Genomic DNA, 25,029 nt, shown 5'->3' on the forward strand with positions numbered 1-25,029 from the left:
CGGAATCGTCACGCCGCAGACAAACGCAAACCTCATAGACTCAGATTGCTATATCAGACATATGTGTTTTTGTGTTTGTTCTCCTTTGGATGCTGTGTTACTGAACAAAGGCAACCCAGCCGCTCTCCAGTTCTGATAAATCTGTCATCTCTCTTGGATTCTTCCTGCACTTCCCACTGAATGGCAAACGAGATGCCAGCCAAAACACGTGGAGTTGGAGTGTTCTTGGAGCTGAGGAAAAGGCTTCAGAGTGGACTGCTTATTGTGGGGTAAATATGTATCAGGTATCACGAGTAATGAGCAGTTAGAAGCGTCTGTTTCTTTGGCCAGAGCAAGGCTAGCTAGCATCAGCTAACTTAGATGATGGTGGTGCTTCACCATCATGGCAACGAGAGCAGGCAGGCTAAAATTAAGTGTAGCTTAACTGTAGTTTGTTGTTTTGGTGAGATATTTCAAACTCTAACGTTCGCTACTGTTTGAATTTGAAATTAATACAAATAAAAAGAAGATTTTACAACAAACCTGTCCAGAAAATGGTGGGTTATTTTTTTCTAGTGTAGCTTATAAACGTAGAAAAGTAGCAGATCGCACTCTTTTGTCTATTTAGCAGCTTTGAGTTTCTTCTAATTGCATTTGAATAGTTCTACTGTATGGCGCTGTACATTCATCTAATTTCAAAGCGAAAAGCTGACATTTTATTTGATATGCTTAGATTAAAGAGCTGGAGCTTGTCTCAGCTCCCATAGGGTGAGAGGCAGGGTACATCCTGGACAGGTCACATGTCCATCAGTGCCAGAGAGACAGACAACCACACACTCTCAAATCCACCACTTAGCCTAAATAGCATGTCATTGGACTGTTGGAGGAAGCCAGAGTTACCTGGTGAGAACCCACCTAGGGACCGAGACAGCATGCAAACTCCACACAGAGGCTCCAGCTGACCAGGAGGTTGAAACCAGTAACCTGTGGCGTTGTGAGTATCACTGTGCTGCCCTGTATACGATAATGGATTCATATTATAAAATCTGAAAAATAATCAGTAACTAAAGCTTTCAGATCAGTGATACAAGGTACAAAGTATACTTTCAGCCACGATATTGTGGAGTATTAATAGAAGGCAGCGTAAAATAGAAATACTTAAAGCACAAACAAATGCATTAAAACGGCACTGAAGTAAATGTGTTACATTCCACTACTATACATGCTCTCATCCAGTGCGGTTGGGCATTGTAAGATCACATCGGAATGCGCATGCGCTTCAGGCTTCAACACTTTGACCTCTCATTGACTTTTAGTGGTGTGACATCATGTGTCTATGAACTGAATTGTGAAGCTGTTGCTTCACTTTGCAAACCCTGAAAACTTGAGAAAAGGGCAACTTTTCCTGACAGTGCTCTGATCTAAGTGCTTTGGTTGGGCACATTAGGGGCTACGGGTCTGATTTTAGGGAAGCTCAGCACCACCTCCATGCCCATGTTTACCTCTGCTATAAGCACAGGCATGCTCTGCCGTTTCTTTATTGCAGTGACCAGGGATCTAGTCTTAAATGATGTGCAATGCTCTCTGGTATTTAAGGGCAGAGAGAGCACAGATTTTTTTTCTTTTATCTTTTACTAAGCTCTATACTTGCTACTCAGCGCTCTCCTTATGATAAATTATATATTACACCAACAAAACCACTAGATGGGGTTGGTGAGGTTTGAAATGCAGCAATATAAGCTCTGGTCCTTTGCTCTCTTTTATAGAGTGCTGAAAAACAGTGGACAGGCAGCTCTATAACCTGCTTCTACATATAACTACATTATGTAGCACTGTACAGCCCTATGATCAGTAACAGCAGAGCCTCCCACTCTCCAATGTGTGGTTCTAAAGAAAAAAGTGAATAAAATGCTTGGATTTATATCCATATAACCAAGGAAATGTTCATCCTACACTCTGTTTTTCATTTTTTTAAAAATTTAGTGTTTATTATTGCACTAGTGTTAATAGTAATAGTTCCTAATTGTTCTACTTAATATGTTTTTCTCTTCACTTAAAGTACCTGACACAAAAAAAGCAGCTTTTGTTGTGAAAGAAAGGTTCGCTCATTAATCACTGTGATGCATGAGGCTAATTTCAGACTTGCAAAATGCATTTATGCAGGATTGCGTGAAGTTTGTGGGGAACTGACTGGATGGTTTATTTATTGTACATTATGTGACAAGAACAGAGAGTACAATAAGAACCAGCCTTTGGAGTTTTTCTTTCATACAAAAAAAAAACCAGGTCCCAGCCCAAATCACCAGAATTGTAATGAAAAGATTTTAAACTAGCAAATGAGGTTTCATTTACTCATGTATATATTTATTTTTAATCCTGTGGCCAGAAATACCAGGAAAAGGTATGTATTATATTAACGTGAAATGTTATACCTAGTGGTGAAATTGGTATTATTGATAATTTTAACTGGTAATCCACAAATAAATCCACTCCTTTCCTGAGTTAAAATGTGGAGGTTTTTTTATACTGAAAGCTGTTCCAATGGAAGAATTTGCTTGTTGTCTTTGCCTTATATACCATAACAATAATAATGTCTAAGATTATGGTGAGTTAGAAGTCAAGAAGTCAAACAAAATCACCTTGGGCTCTGAGTAATTGCGGTGGATATTTTTGTTATTATCTGACACTTGAAAGCTGAATTTGGACATGAATTGGCAGATTGTCATTTAGCATTATTATTATTAGCTGCTTCCCTTTGTTATAAAACTCATAGACACAAGTTTGACTCAACAGGATGTTTGGGCTTGCAACCATGTTTTTGTTTTTAATCGTTTAATCTACCACCTATTTTCTTGATTTAATGGAAGGAAAGCCAGTTATATTTTCAACAGCCCCCAAACCCCCAAGTACTGAGTTGACTGACGTTTATGATGCATCAAAAAAAAAAAAAGCCAAATATGTGGCATTTTTACTTGGGAAAAATGCATTTTTCAAAGTTGCCAACTAATTATGTCAATATGGGCTATGGATGTAGAGGGATAATGGTGGTGCCCCATCACTGCTAACCTAAACAGAGGGCCCAACATTATGTGCATGTTGAAACATATAAACCATCTGTTCTCCAGGAAAGATGTGGCCAAGACTCCTGCAGATGTGGCCGTGACAAGTGGAGATTCCTCCCTCCACGTCCGGACTCCCAGAGGGGAGCTGTGCCTGACTTTGCCGGCAGGAGTCACCTACGAGCAGGGATCCTGCATTCCGACACCTGCGGGAGAATGCTGCGGCGAGGAGCTTCATTTCAGACTGCGTATCAGCGTTGAGCGAAGCACAGATGAAGGTAATGCTCAGGACGACCTCCCTCTGAGTAGCTGTGCTCCTCTGTGCCAAGACGAGTACAAAGTCTTTTGGTAGCTATTTAGAGCCTTGGTGTCTATTCTGATTTAATTGGGCTGAGTCACTTGGTCAACTGAGAGAGTGAAGGTGTAAATTTTCCTCTCAGGATCCTCGACAGCCCACAGGCAACTAATCATCAGCCATGGGAAAGCTCCCTTTAAGTGCTTTGAACGGGCTCATCTAAAGCAAACCCCAGAGTCATTGCATAACATCCCCAAACTCCATTGTTTGGCATTTTGTTTGTTTTAGCCATTGAAACAGAAATTTACAGCTAAGGCCAGTCAGTGACAGTCCAATCAAAGTCAGATTGATCGCTCCCTCTCTATCCAGCCACCATCACCACCGAGGTATTTTATCGATTTTGTGCTCAGTAGTAGGAGGTTACCACCACCTCACCAAATCCACCTCATTTGTTTTTTTTTTTTTTTATGCCTTTTGCCCCTCCACAGAAGCTTCTGCCAGCATGATCAAGACACTTCGGGCAAAAGAGGCTTATTGTTTCTACTGCCAGGGCTGCACGACGAGGCTGCTCGAGGACAGGTGAGGAGCAGACGGGACAAGGAAGGGCATCGGTGGAAATGGGTTTTTATTTACTCCATCCTGCGTAGGAAGACGAGCGATTCTTTATTGATGGCGTGACCCAGCTGTAGAAGTGATATTCGGAGAGAGAGAAATTGATGGATGGGAGCCTCGGCGGAGAGCACGGCTGACAGCTTGACTGGGTTAGAGTTATAGAGTCTGTGTGACGTAAAGGTCTGCGCTAGCCATTAAAACACAATTGTGTTTCTTACCTTGAGGTGGTTCGACTGGACAGTGGTATTGTTCTTACTGCCTCGCAGCTTTCTCTGGTCAGCAATGTGACATGCTGAAAATTGCAATAGCTGCATTATGGAGACCCTTGCCCTCAGGCTATGTTTCTCAGTTGTAACTCACTAAAAGTTGCCAGAGATATATATACTTTTTTTTTTTTTTTTTTTTTATGGCTTTAGCAAGGTCTAGGCAAAAGTGGAAACATCAGGGGAAGTACTCAGAGCAGGATGAAAAGTTATAATTTCCACGTTATGCCTCAATTGTGTTTTGTAACAGAATGTTCCATTTAATAAGGCTGCTCTCAGGTAATAATGGTTGGAGTGGCCTCCTGAAGATTTTTGTATCACTTTAAACAGGGCTGGAATTAAATGAAAGCAATAATTCTGTTAAAGCTACAGAGTTTATTTTTATATTAAGCCCACCTAATGACTCCATGTAATAGAAAATGGTTGCAAGACGCAGTGATCCTACAAAAAAAAAAATATATATATATATCAATCACAGAGGAGCAGAAATTATATATATATATATATATATATATATATATATATATATATATATATATATATATATATATATATATATATATATATATATATATATATATATATATATATATATAATTTCTGCTCCTCTGTGTTTTCCTTCAGAACATTTTAGTATCTTTTAGATTTAGGTTTTGGGCACCGTAGATTTTCTGCTGGCTTTAGTTCTTGTGCAGTTGCCAGTTGTTTTCATCAAATAAAAGGAAAGAAAAAAGCTCTGTATCCTACCAGTCCAGCACCAAACAGGAGTGGACAAGTTAGTGGACAGACTGGAGCCTTTAGGAACTAAAAATCCAGAGTTGAAGGCAGGGTTAATATTGGAATTTCACTCATGCAGTGAACTGAAACATGTTTTCAAATTACTGTAAATGTTGATTCATCGTTTAAATGGTAATTATTGTAAATTATTAACCCCAGATGAAAAACTCTGAAGCTGCAAAAATGAAGCCAGGAAGGCGGGGAGAGATTTTATAATTCATCCATCTGGATACTGGAGTTGGGGGCGTGTGACAGGTGGAACCGATTGCTCTCTGCGAAACTACACCTTCGAGTCACCAGACTGCACCTTTTTGTCCTGCTTATGTTTGGGCCAGTTTATTATCTGACTAATATTATGACTTGCTGTGTAGTACAGACCATCCAAGAAGTTTGTGCTTCAGTTTTATAATATATATAATATACTGTAAATAGTCCGGCCTGTTAAGGTTCAACACACAGGCACATCATGTACATTGTATATAGTGTTATTATTAGTAGTATTAAGGTTAATCTTGTTTGTTGATTTTATATATATATATATATATATATTCTTTTCTTAATAGTGTAAATTATTATATTTTTATTTATATTTATAATAACTGCGGCTGCTGTTACACCCAAATTTCCCCTCTGTGGGACAATAAAGGCTGTTTCTTCTTCTTCTTCTTCTTCTTCTTGACAGTTAAATTCTTTTACTCTGTTACTAATTAGCAGATATCTGTGGCTGTGTATTGGACCCACACCGTTTAGCTATGCCACCCTTTCCAAATAATGGTAAATATGGAAACTAAAAACCAACATGCCAGCAGTCAAAACGCTAACCTCATAGCTTCAAAATGCAGAGTCCAAAACCAGTGAGTGATGTGAGTTGGTGGTGTAGTTGCACCTCATGAGGCTAAAGGCCAAACATTTCATCTTGTGGGTTGCGGGTTAGTATCTCCGTGGCTCGAGCTTGTCCTAGTGAGTTTGGAAACTGGGTCAATGCCTTGAAGTCTTTCTCATATTCCTTGAGCTGCTGCTGGAAGATGCTGCTACCATCAGTAAGTGCCCTTTGCTATGGGCGGGTGGGATGGTTGTGCTGTTTTGCAAGAGGTGGGTGGTACCTGGCAGTGCCAAAGGTTCCCCAGCAGAACACTGTATTGTAACACGATCATCGGTGTTATTCACTTTGCCTGCCAGTTATTTGCCAGACTACATTTTAAGAAACTCCTGGAAAAATGAAATGTAGCTGGGATGACCAACCCCACCCCCCCAAGTCTCTATTATATTTTTTAGTCTAATTATACTCTTTTGTATTTCAATATTTTTCTGGCTCTTGGGGAACTCTGTGCTTATTGAGAAATAACACCTCTCACTGCAACAAGAACCAATTAGCATAGTTTCTGAACATCACTGGACAGTAACACTAATTGCCTTTTTTCCCCCTTTGTTTTCGCTCTTCTTCAGAGTGTTTAAGCGAGTTCTTCCTCTCCCTAATGGTAACTGGAACGCCATCGTGGACGACTGGTGTTGCCACCCAGATCCGTTCGCTAACAAGAAGCTGTTGCCCCGGGCCGAAGATTGTTTACTGGGCGACTCCTTCGTCCTGTTAGCCCGAGATGGCAGCTGCGAGCAGACTCTGACAGAGGAAGCGAGTCCTGTGGGCACAGAGGACAGCCAAGATTCAAAGGTGAGGGAAACAAGGTTTGCTCCTTCAGTGGAAGCACTTTTTATGCCATTAGTACAAAATTAAAAGATTTCAATAGAAGTGCCTTTTTTTTTTTCTTTTTTTTTTTTGGATTCATTGTATAGTCATCCACACACACTCTCTTCTTAGACAAAATGAAGTCAGACTGTGTAGATGAGGATTGATCCCCCCTCTTCTTCCATTAGTCATTCTCCACACAACAGGCTCAACACAGGCACAGCTCTCTGCGTGACTAAAGCTGGGAGAGAGTGCAGGAAAAACAATCTGCCTGCTGCTCTTTGTCTCACCTCCCTTTCCATTTTCCAAACTAGCCATAGCAGCTATTGATTTTAAAACGGCCGAGTTAAAGGTGGCGGCGGGTTGTGGTGATCAGTTTCTGGATGTTGTTATCTGTCGTGTGCACAGAAACCTTGCCGCCGACTGACCCTCGTCTCCTGCGCGAGCTGTTCGTCAGTGCTCGGCGAGGCCGTCGCACCAGGTAGGGACGATTCTAACAGATTTCTATAAATAAACAGCATTTCAAGAAGCACATGAGAGCCCTCTCCCTGTGGTATCTTCCAGAGACGCTGAAACTGTACATCACACAGGTGGTGGTGGAGCCTGCTGTGGGAGACAGAAAGCCAGAAGCTTCACTTAACAGGCAGGTTTTTAATCCAAGCTTTCCATACGAGGTCCCGTTGGTGCCAAAATTCTGTTCACATGCACACGGTGTGTTTCAACGGAACATGTGACAAAACATTTGTTGGTGCCGGCGCAACTTTACTCCCGAGCTTCCTCTCATTTCAGGGTTGTCGTCATGAGTTTTGTTTGTCTCTGTTATTATGATTGCCATCCTGCAGGCACTGTCCTTGTTATTGTCCCATACTGTATAAAACTGAACTAGTGATCAAAGCACGGGAGACGTTTCAGTCATTGTCTACAGTACAGTGTAGATGTATAATTTTGGCACAAATATAAGCTCATATTCCACTGAATATGAATATGGCAAGGAGGCATCTGTTGCTTTTGTTTTATAGGAAAGAATAAATAAATGTTTTTCTTTTTTGTTAAGGGGGTGGGGGTGGGGGGGTAGGAGAAAGAAGTCACACAATCCCTTGTCGCTCTCTAGTTTCTCTCCAGTTTCATCATTGTGACTGCTGTTGGATATTTTTAGTCCTTCACAATAAAATCAGTATGATGACTATAAATCAGTTCAGGTCCATTTGTATGTTTGTCTCAAATATCTGACACAGCGCTGATTGGATTTTGCTGGGTCTTGCGGGGGAATGAGGCATTTCAGCACTGTGTTTGGGCTTCTTCAGAAATAATTACAGTGTAGGTCTGAATTAAACATTTTAATAACCACATCTGCCACTGCACGATTTTGAATAATTTAAAAATCTACGCACAAGCGTCTGTTTCTCGTGTACTTTCTCGTGATTATTTGATTATTATTATAAAAACCAACTTGTACCGGACACGTTTTCTTTTCTTTTTTTTAACTTTGAGACTTTTGGCAGTTTTACATTCTCCAAAGATACAGCTGGCTCCAATCTGTTTTACTGTGAGTGCCTGACCATGATTATATGAAATGGCTAGAATTCGAATGCCCTTTCAAGACAGAATATGTAAATGAACATTGTGTCTTTTGGACAGATCTCTGTTTGTGGAGAGGACGGTGGCAGCCAGGTTGCTGGAGCTGGCTAACTCACTGAATACCTTCCACTTCTCGGTCCAGACTCCTGATGGAAAAGCCTTCCTGTTGGTAAGAACCACCCAGCATAGTCAGAAAAATAAATGAATTCTAAATACAAAAAGAGTACTCTGTTATTTAAGAAATGGAAAAAGATTGGAGTACTTGAAGGGGTACAAAAGCCTCATTGACTGTGATTATAGAGTAGGCTTCTTTCAAATCAGCTATAAGTGGATTGTTACAGGTAGCCAGTATTTGGTGTTTTTAAATTGTAGCATTTATTAGGGGGCAGCTGTGGCTCAGGTGGTAGAGTGGGTTGTCCACCAATTGGAAAGTTAGTGGATTTGTCTCCGGCTCTTACAGTCCATGTGTTGAAGTGTCCTTGGGCAAGATGCTGAACCCCAAGTTTCCCCCAATGCATCCATTAGAGTGTGTGAATATTAGATAAAAGTGCTTAGGTATAAATAAAATGTGTGCGTGTTATTGGATGAATGAGAGTTGTAGTAGAAAGCACTTTGAGTTGGAGCAAATCAAGTAGAAAGGCACAATATAGACTATATTGCCAAAAGTATCCACTCATCTCCCTTCTCTCACATGCATGAACTTTCTGAATATGATGTTGGCCCATTCCCAGAAGAGTTGAAGCTGTTATAGCTTTAACTCTTCTGGGAATGCTTTCCACAAGGTTTAGGAGGGTTGATGGGAATATTTGGCCATTTGTGAGGTCAGACACTGATGTTGGATGAGAAGGCCTGACTCACAGTCTTTGCTCTAATTCATCCCAAAGGTGTTCTGTCAGGTTGAGGTCAGGACTCTGTGCAGGCCATGTCTTTATGGTCCTTGCTTTGTGCACTGGTGTGCAGTCATGTTGGAACAGGAAGGGGCCCCAAACTGTTCCCACAAATTTGAGAGCATGAAATTGTCCAAATGAGTTCCACATGAAGGCCACATGAAGTTTGGACGTCTGATTGACTCTGCAGAAATGTGGTGACCTCTGTGCACTATGCACCTCAGCATCCACTGACCCACTCTGTGATTTTACATGAACTACCACTTTATAGCTGAGTTGCTCTCATTCCCAATAATTTCCACTTTGTTATAATACCACTAACAGCTACTGTGGAATATTTAGTAGTGAGGAAATTTCACAAGTGGAATTGTTGCACAGGTGGCATCCTATCACGGTACCATGCTGGAATTCACTGAGCTCCTGAGAGCGACGCATTCTTTCACAAATGTTTGTAGAAGCAGTCTGCATGCCGAGGTGCTTGGTTGATACACCTGTGGCCGTGGAAGTGATTGGAACACCTGAATTCAATGATTTGGATGGCTGAGTGAATACCTTTGCAGTATGGTGTAAGTACCAGTCCATTTACCATCCACACAAATGTCAAACAAGGTACTAGTTTGCCATTTTCTGGGGTTTAGTGTCTTGCACAAGGACACTTTTTCCTCTTCTCCAAAATATACTCTTGGTGTACAGACTGAACAGGGCCTGTTCAGTCTTGGTGATATTACTCCAAATTCCAGTATGCCACTAAATTTCTTGTCATTGTTCCTATGGTAATTCTGTGTCATCAGTCTTCTTTGGTGGACCCGGTTCTAGATCTAGATGACTTGTTAAAGGGTATTTTCTCAGTTTTACCTGATGTTTGAGATGGACCGTTTTTCACAATAAAAATATCCAGTTTTCTGGTTGTGTTCTTGGCAAACTTTAGACAATAGCATAATAAAATGGATCGCTGAAACTCAGGATGGCAGAAACAGTATAATTAATCTTGTGAAATTGGGCTGAAAATTCCATAAGAGAGAAAAATTAATGATTACAAACTCAACAATGTTTCCCCCTCTTTTCTGCCCTTATTATGCCTCAGTATGAGTAATAGTATTGAAGTAGAAACCTTTGAAATATATTGAATTTAAAAAAGAAAAGATTTTTTTTTTGTTTTGTTTTTTTTTTTAATTTTATGCTAAATTGGCTATGCCTGAATAGATCTTGTATCTTTTTTTTTCTTAAAATCAGATTAATAAATGTATACCATCTCTGCTTTTTGATGGCATGTGTGACTCCTTGCCCACATGTGTCTCAAGTGTTTAGTGACCTGTCTGCTCCTCCTGCAGCTCTGGTTGTTGAACAGCGACTCCATCACAGCATCAGTCCCGGAGACGCGTGTCGGGGCCGAGGGGTCCAGCAGCTCCCCTGCTCTTCACAGTCCATCACCCAGAGCTGCCAGGGCCCTGAAAGTCCTCTACATAGCCTGCTCCGACACGGGCACCCAGCAGAGAGAGTAAGCAAGGACGCTTAACATATCCTTCCCCCTCCCCTTCAATCTTTGTTTTTTCTCCTCTTAATCTCATCCTTTCATCTCTCCTGCGCACCCTCTCAATCATCACCTCTCTCGGCTCAGCGCGAGGGATGAAAGCCTACTTTGTTGGTGAGCAGACTTTGGGTCTTAATAGAACACGTTGCTCTAAGGGTCTCTGCTCAGATATAATTGTCTATTATCTCGCGAATGAGCTTGCCATCAAAAGCCGCCTCAAAGTTGTCAGCAGCATGTTTGTTGCACACATAAGGGGATGTTGTTTTGACTGTAGTGAGGCTCTGTGTGCCTTGCTGTGATGCATTAGAGAGGTGTAGGTGGATGTGCTGCACGTGGTTCTCCAAGCTCAGTACAGCAGCACCCCACTGGAAGAGCCTTCCACCCTCATTATTTTCAACAGAATCAGAGCTCAGCATTTTTTTTTTCCCCCCACCTTCCTCCTCCTCCTCCCATCCTTCATTCCTGCTGCCGGGAAGAGTGAAAGCAGAACAGAAAGGTTTTGTTGTTTCAACCATTTTGACAAGCCCACCAGCTGACTGATGGAGAAACAGTAATTAAGAGACAAAACTCACCCAAAAGGAGAGAGAATGCTGATCTTCTCAGCCAAAGCAGTAAGAGTTAAGATGAATGCCATAATCTACTATTTAAGTTGGGTGATGCATGAGAAGTCTGGGCAGGTACAGTGAGAAATGTCCTCTTAAACAAGCTATGAATGTGACTTCAGGGACAGGGAGAGATCTGGACATTTTTTTTTTTTTTTTTTTTTTTATAAAGTGATCCTTTCTTTATTGTGCTGTACACTATCATCTCTCGTTTACCCAATAACTCCTACAAACAATAATACTATCTCAAGCAGTCTTGAATAGAAATATTAGTGTTTCACTTTATAAAAAAAGCAGGTGTTAGGAGGCTGAGGAGGCACAAACACAGCTAACGTTTTACAAGGAGACCAGTGTGGTTATGTTTAGACAGCATACTGCTTGTTTTGTTTTAGGGAGAGATGATGGTTTTGGTGGTTTTCATGATACCAATTTATCCACAACTACAAAAATTTTGAGTCGGGTAACAAGGAAATGACCTCCTTCACGGAGCTTCATAATTGGCAAAGCTAACCTGAATTTATTTTCTCAAAATTTTGAGATGCCTAACTCAAAATTTAGATAGCAAAAAAAAATTTTTTTTTTTTTTTCTTCAGTGGTGGAAAATTGCTTCCATAGATATCAGATATAAGGAACTTATCCAACATGGAGTATGTAAATGCTAACAGGAAGCCAGCATGAGAGAGAGACTAGAGTGGCTTCATCCTGGTTCCTGGACCAGATGCACCACTTTGACTCACTTTGGGGCAGATGCCCCAAATGGCCATTTGAGGAACTGCCGTTTTGGAGTTGTTTTTTTTATGTCAGAGGTTCAACAACCTTTTTTTTTTTCATGCCTGTGGGCAGACATTTTCCATTTACTGAGCTCTATAAAATGAATATGAAAAATAATTTGGTTGCACCAGTGACTCAGTCTGTTCTTAATAACAGCGTGCAATTGGGAATAGAGTTTCTTTGTGTTTTTGTTGTTCCTGTAACTGCAGCAGTCACGACTGATCCCTCAGTTTCAGGAAACTCATTCTTCTAATTAAGCTCTTGTACATCATATTAATAACCTAAGAAAAAAGTTAGCAAAAATTACAAAGCTTCCCCAGTCGTTCCATTGGGGCACACACATACTCATTTTTATTTTAATGTTGATTGTTACTTGGCTTCAGCAGGTGATGAGTCTAATATTTATTAGTCATCTCTAATGAATATTTATCATCGATAGACACTTTTTGATGAGGATCTTTTTTGTTATAGCAAACTGTTGCCAAGAAATGTGCTACATAAGACATTTTCCTTTTAAATTAAGCATGCCATTGCTCTCTGGTTGGGAAACTATTATATATCTTGGTGACACTGTATCTAAATGACTGCAGTTACTGACTGGGCAACCTCAGCAGAGAATAAGCTTCACATTAGTGTCTAGGCTGTGTGCTGCGTTTTAGAATTTTACTAATTTCTGACTTTTTTTTTTTTTTCCTGAAGTGTAGCAAAGCTAAATGCCGGTGTGTGACTCACACTTCCATTTCCCCCCACATAATTTACCATTCATCCTTCATCACTCATCTCTGACATTTTTAAATTAAATGTTATGCCTGGGGAGCTGAAATCCCAGGATGACAAACCCTCTTATTCAGGATACAGTTGGTTACAGTCGACTGCAGCCAGAGGTTGCAGTATGCGTTGTTAAAACTGCCAATAATTGGCTGGAGAATCAGTGAGCCAGTGCCTAAGTGGATTATGCTTGTCACTAATGGCAGTTACTTGATTATAAATTGAGGGAAAGTCGCAGGCACCATCACTGTCCCAGTACAGTGGAGAAACAGGAGGTCTCATAGATGTGGAAACTGAGTCTAATGGAAGACACATGCACAACTTGTTCATAATGTCTAATTAAATCCTATAAAGAGTTTTGATGTTGGCTGGTTTGGGTTCAGTGTAGCCACAACTGCATTTTTCCAAATATTCTAAACAGCTGGAACAGGAGTGTTATTTTTTTTTTATTTTTATTTTTTTTTTCCTGTGTTATGTCTTAAGTACAATTGCCAAAACTCTGAGAAGACTTTACCCTTTCAGAAACTGCACAGACGGCTAAATGTCACCCAAACAAACTGGATCAGCACCTCCCGCTGACAGACCATCAGTCTTTGCTCTCTCAATCACTCTTCCTCTTCTCTATTCAGCCCCCTCTTCTTTTGTCCTTGTCTTAACACATAGATCATCAGACACGCAGACATGTATTGCAACACGTGCACGGAGGCTATAAATCCTTGTTTATGTATCCCTAGTTATCTATTCCAGTTTACAGCTTAAAACCAGTCAATTAAAACGGCAGGGCGACCGCTTCAACCTGAGATTTGCAGTAGCTATTCTGGGCATTATTTTGTTTGGATAATGCTAAGGCAGTCACAATAAATCATTGCTACTTTGTGTGTGTGTGTGTGTGTGTGTGTGTGTGTGTGTGTGTGTGTGTGTGTGTGTTTTCAGCATTGTAACTAGTTGGGAGGTCAATGCCACAGGACATCCTGTGGAGCTGCCGCTGAAGGTGTGTGAGGAGCTGCTGCAAGTGATGGATGACAGCAACTCAACGCTCCCTGCGTCCATGCATTGCATGAGGTCCTACGAGGTGAGACGTTTACCATGTATTGTAAAGCCATGTTCATAGATTGGTTATCTTTCTATAAAGCTCACATTAGTGCTTTCTTATATAAGCAAAGAGCGAGTGAAATTCTTGTGATTCATCTTCATCTTTAGTAAAAAGCTATATTAGCAGCAGCGCAGGCTTTGTTTTAGCTGACAGCACTTGCTTACTTCTCTCACTTTTTCCTTACAGCGCCTTGTTTTTCCATTATTCAGTAGTGCTTGACAATGTTTTTATCCCACCTTAATTAATTTCATGATTCAGAGCTTTCAGTTAACAGCTTCGCTTTAGCGATTATGTGGGTCAAATGTAAGTCTTTTCTTTTGTCAGCCTTATTCCAGCTCCTATACACCTGTAATTGTGCAGAATGTGTATATTTAGCTCGAGCTGCCAAGGAAAACCCTTTGACTAGAAAATGGGAGGCGTTAACTTTTGCTGACAAGTCTATTGTCTGAGAGGCTTTAAACAGTGATGGGGGTAATTAGCACTATTATCCTCCACTTCCTGCTCAGAAAGTTTGGAAAGTGACTCCTACCTCTTAAACAAGTTTGCCATCTGCTAAAAAACTACAAAGGCTGGATTTGCGCCTCTAAATCTACATTGAAGAGTGCATACTTCACTGAAATAAAAAAAAAAAGGTACAAAAGATTTATTTTACTTTGTTTTTTAACTGTCATTGCTGAATGGCAACAGACCTCTATGGTCATATAAGTCTCATGCTAAAATTAAATGAGGAAACAAAAGCATGAAAGTCTTTTTAGGGACAGTTTTGGGGGGTTTTTGGCCTTTACAACATAACAGCAGAACTCTAGAAAAATGATTAGTGTGTTTATCTGTTGCATTATAACTGCAATTGTTAGCACGTTAAGCATATCATTAACTATCTAGAGTTTGTGAAATTGATGTTCTCAGCTGAATTCTACTGGTATACACTGCTCGAAGAATTAAAAGAACATTTTGAAAACACATCAGATCGGGGGGGGGGGGGCATGCTGGATATTTATATTGATAAGGACTGGGTAATGTGTTAGGAAGGAAAGGATGCCACATTGTTTGATGGAAGTCATAATTATCAACCTACAGAGGGCTGAATTGAAAGACACTGATAATCAAAGTGAAAAACATGATAGGGCAGGCTATTCTAGTTTGCTGAAATTTCATTGTAGCAACTAAAACTGGTACTCAGTAGTTTGTGTGGCTCCCATGTGCTTGTATGCATACCTGACAATGTCAGGGCATGCTCCATGAGACAATGGATGGTGTACTGAGGGATTTCTTCCAAGATCTGGACCAGGGCATCACTGAGCTACTGGAAAGTCTGAGGTGCAACCTGGTGTTGTCAGATGGACTGAAACATAATGTCCCAGAGGTGTTCTATTGGATTTAGATCAGGTGAGTGTGGGGGCCAGTCAGTGGTATCAGTTCCTTCATCCTTCAGGAACTGCCTGCATACTCTCTCCACATGAAGGCCGGGCATTGTTGTGCACCAGGAGGAACCCAGGACCCACTGCACCAGCGTAGGGTCTGACAATGGGTCCAAGGATTTCATCCCGATACCTAATGGAACAGGGTGCTGTTGCCTAACCTGTAGAGGTCTGTGTGTCCCTCAATGGATCTGCCTCTCCAGACCATCACTGACCCACCACCAAACTGGTCATGTTGAACGATGTTATAGGCAGTTCTCCACGGCTTCTCCAGACCCTTTCACATCTGTCACATGTGCTCAGGGTGAACCTGCTCTTATCCGTGAAAAGCACAGGGCACCAGTGGTGAACCTGCCAATTCTGGTATTCTATGGCAAATGCCAGTCAGGCTCCACAGTGCAGAGCAGTGAGCACGGGGCCCACTAGAGGACATCGGGCCCTCAGGCCGCCATCATGAAGTCTGTTTCTGATGTTTTGGTCAGAGATAGTCATACCAGCGACCTGCTGGAGGTCATTTTGTAACTCTGGCAGTGCTCATCCTGTTCCTCCTTATACAGGGGAGCAGATACCAGTCCTGCTGATGGGTTAAGGACCTTCTGTGTCTTAGAGTAACTGCCTCTCTCCTGGAATCTTCTCCATGCTCTTGAGACTGTGCTGGGAGACACAGCAAACCTTCTGGAAATGGCACATATTGATGTGCAATTCTGGAGGAGTTGCAGTACCTGTTCAACCTCTTTAGGGTCCAGGTATCACCTCGTGCTACCAGTAGTGACACTGACCCTAGCCAAATGCAAAACTAGTGACAAAACTACATATATAGAGAGCTTTCAACTCCCCACGCTGCCATCTGCAGAAGTTCTCTGACGACTCTGCCATAGTTGGCCTCATCACAGGTGAGGATGACTCAGAGTACAGACAGTGGACTCAGGACTTTGTGGACTGGTGCCAGCGGAACCACCTCCTGATCAACGCCGCTAAAACCAAGGAGCTGGTGGTGGATTTCCGCAGGCGCAGACCCACCACACGGACACCGGTGAACATCCAGGGAGTGGACATTGAGATAGTGGACTCTTATAAGTACCTGGGTGTTCACCTAAACAATAAACTGGACTGGACTCATAACACTGATGCGCTCTACAGGAAGGGTCAGAGCAGACTCTACCTGCTGAGAAGGCTGAGGTCTTTTGGAGTGCAGGGGACACTCCTGAAGACCTTCTATGACTCTGTGGTGGCATCAGCCATCTTCTATGCAGCAGTATGTTGGAGCAGCAGCTTGTCTACAGCTGAGAGGAAGAGGATAGACAAGCTCATCAGGAAAGCCAGCTCTGTCCTAGGATGTCCTCTCGACTCAGTGCAGGTGGTGGGAGACAGAAGGACTCTGACCAAAATAACATCACTGATGGACAAGGTCTCCCATCCCATGCATGAAACTGTTGCTGAGCTGGAGAGCTCCTTCAGTGACAGACTGCTGCATCCTAAATGCACAAAGGAGCGTTACCGCAGATCCTTCCTCCCAGCAGCTGTAAGACTTTATAACCATCACTGCTCCCAACAAAAACCACAACAACCTACACAATGTAGGATAATATATAATATACTGTAAATAGTCCGGCACATCATGCACATTGTATATAGTGTTATTATTAGTAGTATTAAGGTTAATATTGTTTGTTGATTTTATATATATTCTTTTCTTAATAGTGTGAATTATTATATCTTTATTTATATTTATAATAACTGCGGCTGCTGTTACACCCAAATTTCCCCTCTGTGGGACAATAAAGGCTGTTTCTTCTTCTTCTTTGAATATTTCTATACATGAACTACAGTAGCAATTATTGTTTTTGTAGGAGAGTTTTATTTCTGCCTTTAAAAAAAACCAATGCCACCTGGTTGTAACAAGTTTTTTTTTGTTTGGTGGTTTTTTAAGTTGTGATGTACAAAAAAAGTTGCAGCAGCCAAGCTAACTCAAGTTTTAACTGTAGAAAATGTGGGTCCCAATAGTAGAATACTTTTTTAGGTACACCTTGCTAGTACCTTGCTTGTTCTTTGTGAGCCCTACAGATGGTTGTGCAGGAAAATCCCAGTAGATCAGCAGTTTCTGAAACCCTCAGATCAGCCCATTTGGCACAGATCATACCACATTTAAAGTCACATAAATCACCTTTCTTCCCCATTCTGATGCTCAGTTCGAACTTCAGCATTGACTGGCTGATTAGATAGTCATGTTAGTGAACAGATGGACCCAGCAAAGTGGGTGGCGAGCATATATTCAGTCATTTTCATATGCATGTGATCTATTACATTACCAGGATAAGCCAAGGATTTGATGAAATGATCATCAAAGCAAACAGTGAGAAATTGATTTGTGATTTGAAGAGAACTAGTGGAAAACTGAGCAGATGTCTCGAGTCACTGACCAACATTAGATAAGATTAGCTAATCATGTTTTCACACGGGGGCACAAACAGTAACACCAAGATTCAGCAGTTGGTTTAATAATCATGTACAGCATGAAAAGTTACAGCACCGATTAAAATATAATTAGGAACTTGTAACTTCACACACCCAAGTCTCTGCTTATGTGATTATGTGATTGTTGTGTTTCAGTGCTGACTTTAAGATAAGCTGATAGACTTGGGAGTGCATGTTTAGATTGTTTTTTTTTTTTTGTTTTTTTTGTGTTTTTTTTCCCAGTAATTGGTTTAGTAGCTCCGAAACAGAAATGCCATAGCAAAGTATCACATCACTCTTTTGCCCTGTGCATCCACATATAAAGCATGTTGCTACTGGAACACATTCTCTGAGTTCAGAATTACCCCTCTTGTACATTTCTCACTCAATTATGCCAGTTACCAGTCTCCTTTGCTCCCACTGGTAGTTTTGTTCTTCAGTTGCTTTCCTCAAATTGGGATTAGTTTAACCTGGTACCCATCCATTTCTCTTCATTGCTACTAGCTGCCAAATTTTACAGGCATTCCACGAGCTCTGGTTTTCAATGTGCAGCTTGTCTCTCTTATGCATAACCCCCTTAAGGCATAAGGAAATCCACTCTTTTGTTCTCTTTGATGGCTGCTATTTGTCCCAGGCTCCCTAATAAAATGTGCCGGAAGGGAAATCTTAAGATTCTGCTGTGTTATTTTGACTGAAATCAGAAGTTGACTCATAAAAACTGAAGTCCACCAGTGTAAATGAATACTAACATAATGTTAAACTTAGATGAAGCCACTTTTTCCTCCTCCCTTGTTATGAAGATAGTGGGCCTTAAACCTTAACATTCATCACTATGGCATTGCTGTCCCTCCACAATCCCTAAGGGTGAGACTTTAACGAAAGGTCAGACCTATATCTCTTTATACACACACACACACACACACATCCCTTACATATTGTGGTACAGTAATGAGCAGTATTTTTGTTTTCTCTGCTAACAACATGACAGCGGTGGGTGGAGTGGAGGGAAATTAAGCCCTGCTGAAATGGAGAAGGCTACGGAGGGAGCGACCCAGACATGAGACACAGTATCTGTCTGGTGGTGAAAGCTTTTACAGCAGTAAAAAGAGTGATAAATTGACACACTCAAACAGTTCCTCATAGTAGGAGCCTCTTGTGCTGTGGGCGGCAGAGTACGGGAAGGTAATGTGATCATATGGTTATCTAGAATTACTGGAGATGGTCAGAGAAGAGCACGTGAGAGTCCCTGTTTGAAAACACAACAGAGTATCAAAGGCCGTAGCATAGCATCCACCTGGGAGCTTCTAATGACCTGTAGGATTAATCTGCTGCTTATATTGGCAGTGGTCCTTACATGTGAGCAAAAGACTTATTGAGAAAAATTCATTTCAATTGTCAGACTATATGTTGACCACAGTGTGGTCATTTAGACATTTGCAGTGGCAAGTGAAAGGTTACTGGTTCGATTACAGCCGGAGACACAAATCCCCTTTGGGGTTGCATCAGGAAGGGCATCCGGCGTAAAATCTGCCAAATCAAACATGCAGAGCTACCCATCGTGACAAGGAGAAGCCGACAGTAGCTCTAGTTTGACTATATTTAAAGTGAATTTTGTGTTTGTGATCTTGAGAGGTGTGTGTGTGTGTGTGTGTGTGTGTGTGGTGTGTGTGTGTGTGTGTGTGTATAAATGGCTACTTTACAGGCAGAATAGCACAATGTCATATAATAAGAGTGTCTGTGATGTTGTGTCTCAATACAGTTTTGTTCTGTCCATCTTATAGCTTCAATCTCTGCATTCAGAAGCAGAGATTGTTGTCTGTACTGTCTTTTATTTTGAAAATTGACCACATTCTCTCCCGTCCCTGTGTCTGACTTCCTGCTGTCCTTGCCTGGTCTGTGCAGGTTGATGCAAAACAAAGAAAAAAAAGTTATGGCACTATTTAAACAATGCCTTGTGGAAAACTCCTTCTGGGTCACTTCTGAAATGCGCCATGCCCAAGCCCATCAAGTCAACTATCCAAATCACTTCTTTTGGAAATGAAAGTCTATATTTCACAGGCCTTTATGTAGCTCTGTGAGAAAATAAGTGCATCCTTACTGCTTCCAGGAAATTAAAAGGGTAAGTGGCAGCCAGGTGCTGCTGACCAAATGCAGTTGATTAACTGATATTTACCAAGTGTGAGCTTCTCTGTAAAAGCAGAAGTTTTGGCACTTTGCTGGTCTGGTGCATTCAGGTGTGTGTTAACAAAATATCACAATCTTCCCAGGAGTGGATGTCCCAGCAAATTAATTCCAAGTTCAGACCATCAGAGAAAACTGCAAAAAAACAAACCCCACTCTGCAGGCCTCAGTTAGCATGATAAATGTTAAAGTTCATGACAGCACAATTATAAAAAGACTGAACAAATATGGCTTGTTTGGAAGGGTTTCAAGGAGAAAGTCACTTTTCTCTAATGAGAACATGGCAGCACAGCTTAGATTTACAAAGTTGCACCTGAACAAACCCAAGACTCTGCAGCAGTGTTGTTTGGACAGACGAGACAGTGACACATTTGGCAAAACACAGCATATCAACACAAACACTTCATATCAACCTGCACTCATTGGGGGAATAATGGTCGACCACGAGCTCCTCTGTATACTAAAGTCAAATGTGAGGCCATATAAAAGCCAAAGATTGGTAAATTGGGTCAAACACAGCAACAAATCTGGCAGACTGGCTGAAAAGGAAAGGAATCAAGGTGCTGCAATGACCCAGTCAAAGTCCAGACCTCAGCCTGACTGAAATGCTGCGGCAAGATGTTAAGAGAGCTGTGCATAAATGAACTGAAGTGATACTGTAAAGAAGAGTGGGCCAGGATTCCTCCACAGTGATGTGAGAGACTGATAAAGTCATACAGAAACAATTACTTCAAGTTATTGCTGTCAAAGGTGGTTCTAGAAGTTATTGAATCATAGGATCTAATTAGTTTTGCACAGAACTGTGAAAAACCTTTTGTCATATTAATATATTCGATATTAATGGCTCTGAAAACTCATTCAGGTGTTTTCACTCATGCTGATGATGAGGGTTAACGAAAGACCTTTTGAGCAAGTCAGATGTGTACAAGTACAGGCTGATAATGAATATAATGTGGTACTAGGCGTCCTGGATCTCTGAAATGACTTATCGTGACGCTTAATTGAGACATCAATAATGTTGCTAGTTATTCTTGCAATGTGTCATGCCTACATTTAACTTCTCAGCAGATAACTAAGTTTTACCCACAAGGGCTTCCATTTACTGAGTTCGCTTTCAAAGTTCTGGTATTGTGCATGTTGGCTCACTGTCACCCTGTCAAGGCCGACTGGGACACTTGAATAGAACTGAGCCATTGTTAATGTGATTAGTGACAGCACTTCTCGTGGTATGACAAGTGAAACTGTCTGCTGTGAAAAAGCCTTTACAGTGCCCAGGAACGGCTCAACAAATGGAATGAGCTGCTATTGTCATTAATTACCACTTTTGTTTTTGGTGTGTTTTTATACTGTGGTGATGTCAAAATGTCTGCGGTGAAAAACGTTCTCCAGAGACTGAAAAGATAATGTTCCAGTGTAAAGGTAGATTCACGAACACTCAGGCCTACAGCTAATATTCATCAGTGCTTTATATACTTTCCATTTAAGGATATTTATTTTTCACCATCATCCTATATGAGTATCAGCCTCAGCAGCCTAATGCCACTGTCACAGCACTTGACGTTGTTTGCAGGTAACTGTGCTGAATTGGGTGTGTGATCAGAGTTTCTTTGTTAAATTTCAGTCAGTGTGAGCAGATCAAAGTCTGCACCGTAGCTCAGCCGTTATTATGCTGCATGTGGAATGTCTGGACTGCTCGGTTCCCCGCCCTGCGTCCCTCGGCCTGCCGGCGTAATGGGGTGTAAGTAGATCGAGCTCAGAGTGTCGCTCATGAGCCCGCAAACAGACAACCCCCCCCCCCCCCCCCCCCCCCCCCCCCCCCCCCCCCCTTAACTTCATTAATCTCCCCTTCACTCCCACTGAGACAGCATGCAGCTTAGACACAAAACGATCTAAAAAAGCGATCCGATGCCGATCCACGGAGAGCCGGGGCGAGCTATCAATCGTGCATTCTTTCTGCAGTCCGCACGGCGTCACACCGGGGGCACGGCTGCACTTGTTGAAAGAAATTACTTCCTCTGAGATGCACATGTAGTGATTCATTGCACATGGACTGATGTGTGAGAAGAGGAATTTATCAGACATGCAGGAGGTGTGTGATACTGTTTTAGTCTTTACATCAGAGTTGCACTCACATCCAAACATGAAGATGGAAATAAAGCTTTTATTTAAAAATGTTGATTATATGTTGGTTACCTGCAGTTCTATTGGAGACTCGGTAGATGAGACTCTAAGGAAATGGTTACTAGTAGTTTATTATACTTCCTCAGATGACCTAAAGGGTTGCAGCACCTCTAACCAGTTTCTGAAATTAGGTTGTTTTTTTTGAAGTTTTTTTAATTCCTTAGTTCTCTGCTAACTAGCATACATAATGATTTATGACAGGTTAAGAGTGTGTTGCTCATTAATGCATCAGCTATGAGTGATAATAGAAAACTGAAAAGCACAGGTCAGTTCATGTGTCCGGTTGCTCTTCGTTCGATCATTGCTGTGGCATGGAGGTGGAGGCACACGGTGCGTCATTACACAGACAGTGGCTTTGTTCATTTTTCCATAATTTATAGTTGTCTGTTTAACTGCTGGACACTCAGTATGTCTCTTTGATCACCTTCTACTCTTCCACACACCTTTCAGTTTTTCACATGCAGCGAAACCTCCTCAGTGCTTCTGGCCAAGTTTGGAGTGTTATGATAACAGAGCTCTGGCACCAGGCATCAAAGAGTGTGTTTGCTCGAGAGGCTTCCTTAAACCAGCCTCTTGTCATTGTCTCGGTACCTTTAATACCCAGACATTAACTGTAAAGCTGCTGAACTAAAGAGCTGTCGTGTAGAAATGAAAACTCAACTAGAAAAGGTAGTCTCTCACCACAGCTTAGATTGTACTACTCCGAAGGATTTGCTGTGTGATGATTTTTTTTTTTTTTTTTTGTATTTTTAATACATCTCACTGAATTCTGATAGATCAAAGAAACCCTTAACATATTAAGGGGGCAGACCTGCTGTCACCATCCCAAAAGACTTTGATTGATCTGAGGAGCTTTTTTTTGTGCAGTTTCTAATAATATAGACAAGTGACTTTAAAAGGGGGGGAAAAAAAAAAAAAAAAAAAAAAAAAGGAAAGAAACCTGCAAAGAGCATTTTGACCACCTGGATCCTCTTTGATAGAAAAATTCACCTTCAGATATTCCTGAAAGTCATTTTGGTTTTAAATCAGCTTCTCATTCTGAGGAATGGGGGCCCTTCCAGTCACAAGTCTGTCTCTGCTCAGTCCTGCTCTGCTTTGCCTCCTTTTCTCTCGGACTTAGCAGCAGCTCACCTCTAGTTGCCGTTTCTTATCATTTGTATGAATTACCACTGATGCGCTTGAGCGGTGAGCAGACATTGGCACGGGGACGGAGAAGACAGGGCCTTGAGTGAGGCAAATGCCCTCATCTATCATCCCAATATAGAGCCCTCAGTGGAGCGCAACTATTGTCTGCAGCAGGCACACACCCAGGAATAGCAGATGGAGGGAGAGAGGGAGGACGGGGCGAGCTGATTTGTTTTCTGGGCTTTGTTTATCTAAATGCGTGTTTTTGAAGTTGATTAAATCTCTACCACCTGTGTTTTTTTGTTTTTTTGGGGGGGGGGTGGGGTTTGTGGCGTTTGAAGACAGTAATTGCAGATAATGTGTTTCTGGCGCTGATCAGTGACTGTAGAGATTGAGTACATCTGTGGTTTGGGAAACAAACAAAAAAAAAAAAAAATCCAATGGGAAGTGGAATTTGACCAAATGCTGAAGTTACTTTTATTTTTCAGTCCCTGTGAGTTTCTATATAGATTTCAGCCTCAACTAAACTTGTGCTTATTGTTTCTAGGTGGCGTACATGAGGCTGTGAGATCACAGATCAGAGACCAGGCCAGCCCAGGACTTCACTCATCAGTCTTGGTTGCAGCTTTCAAGAAGAACTGGAACAGCCAAAAGTACATGTGACGTGTTTCTACAAGTTAAGATCCTGCACAGATTTCCAATGTACTGAGACTGGAATTTACTGTGGCAGCAGGGGATCGGGGTCGAGGTGGGGCGTGCAGGCTGTAGTTTGTTAAGCAAGTCAAGTTGTGGGTTCTGGTTCCTTCTGTCAGATGGTTTTAATGCGTCATCATCTGCACACAGATTCATGTTGAAACAGGATGATGCCAGACTACATTTGTAGTTCCAATTATCTCGAAATGTATCACAATGGTACAAAAGCCTCTGTGTGGTGTGTGTGGTGTGTGTGTGTGTGTGTGTGTGTGTGTGTGTGTGTGTCTCCACATTTTTTTTACTGTTCTCACAAAAAAAAAAAAAAACCTGAATAAACAGTTGTGTTTAAAGAAGTCTCTTTTTTTTTCTGTCTGCTGGAGAGCACTGCTGGTTGATATGTGGGACATTGTTTCTTGAGTTGACTCTTGATGAAAGCTTATTAAGACACACTTCAGCCCCAGGGTACAGCAGCACATCTTCCACTTGAGTGTAATTACAGCTCGTGGAGGGTAGGCAAGTTTTGTCTAGTTGTGGGTTTGTTTGTGTGTGCCAGTGATTGATAGAAACTAGTAACTGCGTGGTATGAAGGAATCATTGTGAAAAGGGGTGTTTTAAACTTTGAAGTGAGCCTTTTCATTTGAGTATAGCCCAACTTCCAGATGGATTGTAATGGAAATTCACACAGACAGTCATGATTTTCCAACGGATAAATCTGTGATCCCACAGATGGTGTTGCTGTTTATAGTTCAGATTAAAATATTTTACTATCACAAGGATTACATGTAGACTAGATATTTATGTTGAATTGTTCATGTAAGTGTTCTTTGTTGCATCCACCCACTTTAGTTTAAGATGACCAAATGCCTGCAAAACTAATAACACTCCCATAAGCCTAATCTGTCCTGAACATGCTAGCATGCTTTATTAAGATGGTGACACGGTCTGCATGTTGCCACAAACTGACTCAAGGTTAGTCACAATGCGTGAGAGTTACTTAATAAAATAAGAATTAAATGGGTATATAAACATAAATGCCAGAGGTGGTTGATGGTCAGGTGGATGAAAGATAGAGGAATAG

At 41.4% G+C, this 25,029-nt stretch overlaps 1 protein-coding gene across 2 annotated transcripts; it reads left to right on the forward strand.

Annotated features, from left to right (window-relative positions):
* Positions 1-24,254, forward strand: ube3d (ubiquitin protein ligase E3D). Of its 2 annotated transcripts, none has more exons than XM_030750341.1 (10): positions 1-269; positions 3,105-3,316; positions 3,822-3,912; positions 6,432-6,654; positions 7,078-7,150; positions 7,234-7,312; positions 8,308-8,416; positions 10,466-10,632; positions 13,740-13,878; positions 23,806-24,254. In XM_030750341.1, the coding sequence occupies exons 1-10, from the start codon at positions 181-183 to the stop codon at positions 23,824-23,826; spliced, it is 1,203 nt and encodes a 400-aa protein (XP_030606201.1). In that variant the 5' UTR covers positions 1-180; the 3' UTR covers positions 23,827-24,254. The 2 variants fall into 2 exon arrangements, with proteins under 2 accessions (XP_030606201.1, XP_030606203.1); XM_030750343.1 differs by having other exon boundaries at positions 3,825-3,912.
* Positions 24,255-25,029: the final 775 nt, after the last annotated feature.

Source organism: Archocentrus centrarchus, chromosome 16, assembly GCF_007364275.1.
Source record: "Archocentrus centrarchus isolate MPI-CPG fArcCen1 chromosome 16, fArcCen1, whole genome shotgun sequence".
NCBI classification, from domain to species: Eukaryota; Metazoa; Chordata; class Actinopteri; order Cichliformes; family Cichlidae; genus Archocentrus; species Archocentrus centrarchus.

What these genes read in the sequence shown, in the direction of transcription:
- ube3d (XM_030750341.1), top strand. Translation starts at nt 181, where the DNA reads ATGGCAAACGAGATGCCAGCCAAAACACGTGGAGTTGGAGTGTTCTTG. An exon ending in AGGACAGCCAAGATTCAAAG is followed by an intron (nt 6,655 to 7,077) that starts GTGAGGGAAACA and finishes TCGTGTGCACAG; the next exon opens with AAACCTTGCCGCCGACTGAC. An exon ending in ATTGCATGAGGTCCTACGAG is followed by an intron (nt 13,879 to 23,805) that starts GTGAGACGTTTA and finishes TATTGTTTCTAG; the next exon opens with GTGGCGTACATGAGGCTGTG.